This window comes from Pelodiscus sinensis, chromosome 18, assembly GCF_052426305.1.
Source record: "Pelodiscus sinensis isolate ZL-2025 chromosome 18, ASM5242630v1, whole genome shotgun sequence".
Taxonomy (NCBI): domain Eukaryota; kingdom Metazoa; phylum Chordata; order Testudines; family Trionychidae; genus Pelodiscus; species Pelodiscus sinensis.
This window is the reverse complement of record NC_143069.1, coordinates 3,527,500-3,535,508: the sequence shown is the minus strand read 5'-3', so window position 1 is coordinate 3,535,508 and position 8,009 is coordinate 3,527,500. Positions and strand designations below refer to the sequence as shown.

Sequence of the window (8,009 nt, the reverse complement as noted above, 5' to 3'; positions counted from 1 at the left end):
CAGCGGCAGCCCTGGCCAGGGCGCTGAGAAAGGGATTCCCTCTGACGTCCTCTGCTAGGATACCAAACAAACACAGCAAAGACAAGCCCATATATGGCTAAGTGCGTCACAGGAACTCCAGCTGGGCGGGGCGAGGGATCCCCTCCCCTTTGGCCCCCGAGATCGCCCCTTTTCCCGGGGGCAAGTGGGGGCCCCGGCTCAGGGGACCCTCCGGCTGCCCAGGGCAAGGGCCAGGCTGAGTTTGGGGCCCCGGCGAGGCCCCTGCGCCTAGTTTTGGGGGCGTGGGGAGGACTCTTCCTGGGTACGTCACGAGGAGGCCGGCCCCCTCTTGTATAAATACGGAGCGGCTGGGAGCGTGGTTCATTCATAAGTTGCGAGGGGAGCTGGAGCTCAGCGCGTCTCTGCCAGGCGGGAAGCGGCGCTATCTGCACGGGACGGGACTTTAGTGACACCAGCCCCCCCCGATCGGCGGGGCTCGGGCCTGCCAGGGCGCCGCGGATTGGGCGACTTTGGAGGGGCCGCGGGATTATTTCGGGGTTGAAGCTGCTCCACTAGCTGCGAAGGGCCTTGGGGGACCCCTCTTGCGCCGGGGGTGCACTTTGGAGGGGAGAAGCCGCGTGGAGTAGGAGGCTCGGAAGTCGGGGATCCCCCACGCGCGCAGCTCGCCCGGCCGGAGCCGCGGCGCCCGCGTCCCCGCGCGCCCTGGGGCCCATGCCGCTTGGCCGGTGAAGGAGGACGAGGGGGAACCGCCGGGCCCCGCTGCCCTGCCGGCGCGGAGCGGCTCGCCCCCCGCGGCCTTGCCGGACCCGGCCGCCCGCCAACGGGACTTTGCAGCCACTTCGTTCCGAGTCTCGCCGGCTCCCCCTGCGCCGGGGTCGCAGCCTTGGCTTCCAGGCGCCCCCAGCGTGGCCACAGGCTTCCCCCTGTGCCCAGGGAGATGTATCAGGGCTTCCCCGGAGACTACGACTCCGCCTCCCGGTGCAGCTCGTCCCCTTCGGCGGAGTCCCAGTACCTGTCATCGGTGGATTCTTTCGGGAGCCCCACGGTCGCCGGCGCCTCGCAGGTAAGGGTGCGGGTGTCTGCAGGGACTCCGGGGGGGGGGGGCACAGGGATACGGGGGGGCTGGCACCGGGGAGGTCCGGGGGAGCGATGGGACCCAAGGCTATAGGGGGCCATGGCACTTGGGCCCAGGGATCGATTATAGTTGGGGGGAGCCATGGCACCTGGGGAGTCGAGGGGGTGGTGCCGGAGGACGCAGGTGACCTGGGATGCGGGGGTACATGGATGCAAGTGACCTGGTACCCGGTGGACACAGGGATGCGAGAGCTGGTGGGGCACAAATACAGGGAATAAGGTACCCAGCAATGTGCGGGGGGGGGGGGGACACATGGTACTTTGGGGGGACGGGGATGGGGCACAGGGAGCAAGGCACCGAGGACAGGGCGCTCAGGGATGCGGGGGGCGATGGGGCCCCGGAGAGGGTGATGGTACCGGAAGTGGGCGACGGGGCACAGGGATAGGGGTTAGGTAGAGTCACCATAGACGAACTTTCAGAAAAGCGGACACCCTGTATCTGTGTCAGCTCACGAGTCGGCAGGTTCGGACACAGACCCCCCCCCCTCCCTCTCGGGTGTTGTCTTTTTCGAAAGTTCACATATGATAACGCTAGGTTAGGGGGCATGGGACTCGGGGGGGGGGGGGTAGGCATGTCAGGGGATGGGGCAAGAGACATGGGACGGGGGGCTAGGAATGGGAGGGGATAGGGCCCAGGGATGGTGGTGGGGGGGAAAAGGGACATGGGGTTGGGGGGAAAGGGATGGGGAGGGGACATGGGGCCGGGGGGGCTCAGGAATGGGGGGGAAGGGACACTGGGCGGGGGGGGGCAAGGAATGTAGGGGATGGGCGGAGAGGACATGGGGCGGGGGGGCTGGGGATGGGGGGGCGGGATCCAGGGCACAAGCCTGCGGGGAGCGATGGTACCTGTCGTGGGGGGAGCCCTGTCCTCTCTCCGGTCGGCATTCCGAACCCCCTCCCCCTCCCCTCTTTTACACGTAACGCGCCTAGCGGAGGGGGGGGGTGTGTGGAACGTGGGGAGAGGGGGGCGGAGTTGTGCGTAACGTGTGACGCGCTGGAACCCTCCGCGCTGACGTGAGGCACGCACGGCGCGTACCTCCGCCCCCTCTGGCGCGCGGGTTATTTTGGAACGCGGGGGCCGCCCCCGTTGCCAAGGGGCGGGCGGGGAGAGCCGAGCGCGCTGATTGGCCCGGCAGGCCACGCCTCCCGCGCGGGGGGGGGGGGGAGGGAGCCGCAGCTGCGCCCGCTCCCTCGCACAGCCCATAATAGTCCGCACAGCTGAACCCTGGGGGTCCCCAATAGCAACTGGGGAGGGGGGGCTCCTCCCAATATGCGCCCCCCGATGTGGGGGGCGGGACCCCCAGTGTGCCCCCCAATCTGGGCCCCCCTGCGTGGAGGGGCGGGACCCCTGATGTGTGGGGCGCCCCCCAGTATGTGCCCCCCCAATCCGAGCCCCCCCGCACGTGTCCCACTGGTGGGGGGGCAGCCCCCCCCGCTGGCTATCAATCCAATTGGGGGAGCCGTAAGCTCCACCCCTTATTGCTGGGAGGGTCAGTGATGCCCCTGAGCTGGGGGGGGCTGGGGGGGTCCCCCTGCCCCCCACCAGCTGGTGCATGGAGACAAGCGCCCGGAATTGTGGGTCCAAGAGGGAGGCTCCCTGCCCCAGAGTCTGCTCCCTTCCTGCACCAGCCTGGGGCAGGAAACAGCTGGGCAGCCTCTTTGGGGGGGGGGGGGAGGGGGGGTTGTAGCACTGCCCTGGCCAGGAAGCCCCAGGGATGAGGCGAGAGGTCAGTTTGGATATTAGGAAAAACTCCCCCTAGGAGTGTGGGGATGCACTGCGATGGATTTCCCTAGGGAGGGGCTGGAATCTCCATCCCTGGAGGTTTTTCAGTCCCGGCTTGACCAAGCCCTGGCTGGGCTGATTGAGTTGGATTGGCCCTGCCTAGAGCAGGGGGCTGGACTTGACGACCTCCTGAGGTCTCTTCCAGCTCTGATTTCTATGGGGCCAGAGTGAGTGCGTGTTGAGGGAGGGAGGGAGGGGAAGCAGGGTGAGGCTGGTAACATAGTGTCAGCGTGGAGATGGCTTGAAAAATTGCAGCTAAAAGGGTGGCTCGCATCTCTAGGCGTTCGGGGCTCCTGACCCACAGACAGTCAATGAGACACCCCCTTTGAGTTATTGCGAGGGGAGTCCCCATGCTCCAGTCCCCAAGAGGACCCGACAACCCCCCCCCAGCAGAGAAGGGAGTCTTACTTTTAAGTGCTGCCTCATGTGCTCTGACTCCCCAGCGAGACCAAATCCTGGAATTGCAAATGCCTCTCCTGCTCCCGCATGGAGCAGCCCCACTGCCTCCTCCAACCTGCCTGTGAGACTCACACAAAGGGAGGGGAGTGAACTCTGCCAGAGCCCCTATAGAGGGGTCACCACCCTGGCCCCCTGCCATTGGCTATCCTGATGGGATGGGTCAATGCTCCCTCTAACTGTTTTTTGTCCATGTGCGGAATAAAGGTGTGTGCCATGGCATGTGCGGATGTGCACCGCGGCCTGCTCTGCAGAGCCATTTATAACTGAGTCTTTTGGTCTGGGCTTCCTGGGGTCTAGTATCCTACAGTCAGTAATTCAGGAGCCAGGGCTACTTGCACAAAGCAGGGGACCCCTGTCCAAATAAGTGGGCCCTGGTGAGTGCTTCTATCTCAGTAGCGGAGCTCCTGCTCTGAAGGGCCAGCGTGGAATGGATGTGGTGGGTCTCAGCCCAGTTCTTTCTGCCCAGGTGCCCACCTTAAGCTGCCCCAGCTGTTGCTAACTGCCCCCCTGCCATGGGCTATCCTGATGGGATATGGGTCAATACTCCCTCTAATTTTTTTCCATTCATGTGCAGAATAAATGTTATACCCTAGTATGTGCAGATGTGCACCACCAGCAGAAACATGCTGTGGGTGCTCTGCTAGTCAGCTGGGCGGCATGTGAATCTCTCCTGGGTAGGTGCTCAGCTAACAGGGGGCGCTGGTACCCCCCAGGCGATGTCTGCACAGTGCAGAGCATAGGGCTTGGCCGTTCACCAGCAATGGTCAGAGGCATGTGAAACTCACTGCATGGCTTTGGCCTTTGTCAGGCCTGACCGTGCTTGTGGTGAGCGCTGGCTGGCAGGCGGGCTGTACGGGGGCTAGGATACGCGTTCTCCTGCGGCGTGGGTGGCTTTCCCAGCTGGGTCGTGGCCAGGGTGCTGCTGGGTTACTGGGGGAAATGAGGTCTGACGGTCTTGGGCACCGGTTGTCACAGGCTGGCACGAGGGGAGTCCTCTTCCTGCCCCACCCCTGACCACGTTCTGTGCCCTTGTTTTTCAGGAGTGCAGTGGCCTCGGGGAGATGCCAGGCTCCTTCGTGCCCACAGTCACTGCCATCACGACAAGCCAGGACCTGCAGTGGCTGGTGCAGCCCACTCTGATCTCGTCCATAGCCCAGTCGCATCCGCAGGGCCAACCGATGTCTCACCCGCCCCCGCCGCCGCCGGTGGATCCCTACGACTTGCCCGGACCCAGCTACTCCACGCCGGGAATGGGGGCCTACAGTGCCGCCCCCTCCGCAGCCCCACCAGCCGCCCCGTTGTCCCGCTCTACTCGGGCCCGGCCCCGGAGGACACGGGAGGAAACGGTGAGCTGGGCGGACTTGGGGGACATTCTTCTTCTGTCGGATTTCCTCTGGGGCGTCGGCAATGAGGTTACTAACTCCATCACTTACCCCCCTCCCTGTGCCCCCGAACTGCTAGAGGTCAGAGTCCCCCTAGAGGGGGCATCTGAGAGCCCCATTAACAAGACTCCCCCCCAGCCCCGTCGGGATGCCGCCCATGCCTTGGCCCGTCTGCAGGGCTGGGCGGCGCTGGGGGAGGGCACCAGTCCTGGGGCGCGATGCCTGGGAGCCATGTGGCTGGGAGTCTGGCTGAGTTGTGCCCCCGCGGTGGAGCGTGGCCACAGGACACTTTTCCCCAGCTGGTGTAACCCAGCGATTCTGCTGCCCTGCCGTAGGCTGCAGGGCCTTAGTGAAGGGGGGATGGATGCGTAGGGAATCCACGGGCCTGGGCTCGGTGTGGTTCCTCGCCACGCGGGTATCCCCAGCATGGGTGCCAGCGGGGGGGTGATCAGGCCAGAGGCAACACCTGGCGTTGGTGGGGAGGCAGAGCTCCCCTCCTCCCACAAGGCATGGGACTGGGGGAAGCCCCCATCTGGGAGGGGTGGGGCTGGGTCGCATGGGGAGCCTGTGGCTGACGGCCCCCGTGCCTCTTGCAGCTGACGCCAGAGGAGGAGGAGAAACGACGCGTCCGCCGGGAGAGGAACAAGCTGGCAGCAGCCAAGTGCCGGAACCGGCGCCGGGAGCTGACGGACAGGCTGCAGGCGGTGAGTGTTCTCACGTGGCCCCTTCCCGCACGCCCGGCAGGGGGATCCCCCTCCTGCTGGCAGCACAGCTGCCCAGTGGCGGCTCCCTGGGCCGATGCCACAGCCGTCTAAGTGCGAGCGTGGCGCCTTGGCGGGAGGTGGGTGTCTCCAGCTCCCTTTGTGGCCGGTGCCGTGGCCGGTGCCGTGGCCGTCAGGGCAGTGGGTGTGTCTGGGGCCCTTTGCGGTGTGGGGACATAGTCGGATGAGAGCAGAGCACAGTCTAGACCAGTGTTCCCTAAATTGTTCCGTGGCACACCGGTGTGCCACAGAGAGCAGAGTTAAAAATGGCCGCCCTTAAAGAGGCAGGCAACTTTTTTTTTTTTTTTTTGCTCAGTAACTTTCCCTGACCCTTTCTGCCCCGGACCTTTTTTTGGAGGGCAGGGGGGCTCAACAAAAAGATTCCTCTGTCTTAAAAAGTTTAAGAAACACTGGTCTAGGCCTGCCACCTCCATGCTCTAAAGAGCAGAATGATCCTGCCCCTGCCCAGCTGACCCCAAGGAGGGGCGAGGAGACTGGAATTCGCTGTGTGCAGCAGCAAGAAGGCTTTCTCTCTGGCTCAGGGGCTGCCGGTCACTGGAGAGTATGGGGGGGGGGTGCAGAGGCACTGACCCCAGGAGGAAAGGGGTGTGCATGGTGCAGGAGGGCCCTAGGCTGACCCCGGCTTCCCTCCCCTCCAGGAGACGGATCAGCTGGAGGAAGAGAAGGCAGGGCTGGAGTCGGAGATCGCGGAGCTGCAAAAGGAGAAAGACCGCCTGGAATTCGTCCTGGTGGCTCACAAGCCCAGCTGCAAAATCCCTTACGAGGACATGCCCGAGTTGGGCAGCCAGCCCGGCCCGTCGGCTGAGGTGAGCTCCTTGGGGGTGCCTGCCAAGGAGGACCCGTTCGGGCCAGCTGCCTACCCATCGGTGCCCCTCCACTACCAGCAAAGCCTCGGCGTGCCACCGCCGGGCCCCGCGGAGGTAGCGTTTTCTAGTTCTTACTTTACACACGGTGAGCCGCTGACAGACCCGTACCCGGTTAACCCTTCATATACATCTTCGTTTGTGTTCACCTACCCAGAGGGATCTACCTGCGGAGCCTCACACCAGCGGAACAGCAGCAGCGACCAGTCCTCGGACTCCTTGAATTCTCCCTCGCTACTCGCTTTGTGACACACAAAGCCACTCCTCCCCCCCCCCCACGCTGCCAACCGCCAGCCCCTGGCCTGCGCCTGCATTGCCCCGTGGGGGCCGTTTCGTTAAGCCGTGGGGCTGGCGCGGGGGGACCCCACCCCCCCACCTCCTGCCTTGCTGACACTTGTTTCGTGGGGGGGACTTGGGTTGTAATCCGGCTGGAGGAGCAGGAAAACTTGGCACCGCCGGGATGGATTGTGGCGCCGCGCCCGTCGCGTGGAGGCTGAGCCTCGTGTCTCTGGGCGTGCTGGGGGGGGGCGCGGCGGATTGTGCTGCGTCCCCTCCCCCCCCACCTACTGTGAGCGGCTGACGAAGGGCTGGGGGCTGATTATGCCTCTCCCCCTCCCCCCGGTGGCTCCGGCCTGTCGCCCAGCCTGGACTCACTTCCGGAATACCCACCCGCTCAGCGTCTTGTGGCTCTGCCACGCCCCCACCCCCTTGCTGCCCGGCGGGCCCTGCCCATCCCTTTGCTGCTCCCCCTGCCCGCGGGAGCATGGCTCTGCCTGGGGACACTGAGGCAGGGCCCATGACCTCTGCACGTGCTCGCAGCAGCCCTGTGGTTCCAGTAGGGGGCCCCGGCTCAGCCGGGCTGCGCCCTTCGGTGGCACGAACCCTCTGCCCCGTGGACTCCACCCTTGCTTGGCGGGGGAGCCGGAGATTGGGGCTGAGTGAGGCTGCAATCTTCCCCCCCCCCCCCCCCGGTCTCCCTGAGATACTGTGAACGGCCCTGCCCCCATACCACCCCCACTTTCCCTGCTGTGAGCACTTGGCATATCCCCCCTCCGGCCGGCCGGTGTCTGCGAGCAAACGGGGGCTGAGCCTTCCTTCTCCCATGCGTCATTCCATGCCCCCTTCATGAGGGCTTTTACCTCCCCCATATGCCCCCCCGGGGCCCTTTGCTGCCATCGTGACCCCCCCCATTGTTCCATTGACACTCCCCCCCAGCCTCCGCCAGGGTGGGCCTGAGAGGAAAGGCCTGGTGCCTGGCTGCCGGCCCTCCGGGGCTGAGATCCGGCACGCCCATCCCGGCTGGTAGCCGTTAAGCTCTGAGCGCAATGCCCACGAGGCTGGGGTCCTCCCCCGGGACAGCCCAGCACCCCGGCTCCCCCCCCCCCCCGTTCAGTCCCAGGGTCTCCGCTGCGTACCCGCCGCGCCTGTGCGCATGCCGCCCGCCTGCCCGCCGCTTGGGGGCCCTGCCGCCCGCCCCTGCCCAGCTCCCGTGTCGCCAGCGCGCCGTGTGTGCCGAGCGAAGCCGTGTCGCTTCTATCGCCGGGACCTGGCCCGGGCCCCCCGCCGCCGCGTGCCCTGTTCCGTACACTCGTGACCAAGCTTTGCC

At 65.6% G+C, this 8,009-nt stretch overlaps 1 protein-coding gene across 4 annotated transcripts; it reads left to right on the top strand.

Annotated features, from left to right (window-relative positions):
* The first annotated feature begins 354 nt into the window (after positions 1 to 354).
* FOSB (FosB proto-oncogene, AP-1 transcription factor subunit) lies at positions 355 to 7,277 on the top strand. Of its 4 annotated transcripts, none has more exons than XM_075915253.2 (5): positions 355 to 1,063; positions 4,417 to 4,788; positions 5,355 to 5,462; positions 6,179 to 6,346; positions 6,561 to 7,277. In XM_075915253.2, exons 1-5 carry the CDS (start codon positions 938 to 940, stop codon positions 6,624 to 6,626), a joined length of 840 nt encoding a protein of 279 aa, XP_075771368.2. In that variant the 5' UTR covers positions 355 to 937; the 3' UTR covers positions 6,627 to 7,277. The 4 variants fall into 4 exon arrangements, with proteins under 4 accessions (XP_075771368.2, XP_075771367.2, XP_075771365.2 ...); XM_075915252.2 differs by having other exon boundaries at positions 356 to 1,063; positions 6,179 to 6,460; XM_075915250.2 differs by having other exon boundaries at positions 356 to 1,063; positions 6,179 to 7,277.
* Positions 7,278 to 8,009: the final 732 nt, after the last annotated feature.

Coding starts and splice junctions, on each gene's coding strand:
- FOSB (XM_075915250.2), top strand. CDS start 938: ATGTATCAGGGCTTCCCCGGAGACTACGACTCCGCCTCCCGGTGCAGC. Junction 1,064..4,416: donor CGGTCGCCGGCGCCTCGCAG/GTAAGGGTGCGG, acceptor CTTGTTTTTCAG/GAGTGCAGTGGCCTCGGGGA. Junction 5,463..6,178: donor TGACGGACAGGCTGCAGGCG/GTGAGTGTTCTC, acceptor CCTCCCCTCCAG/GAGACGGATCAGCTGGAGGA.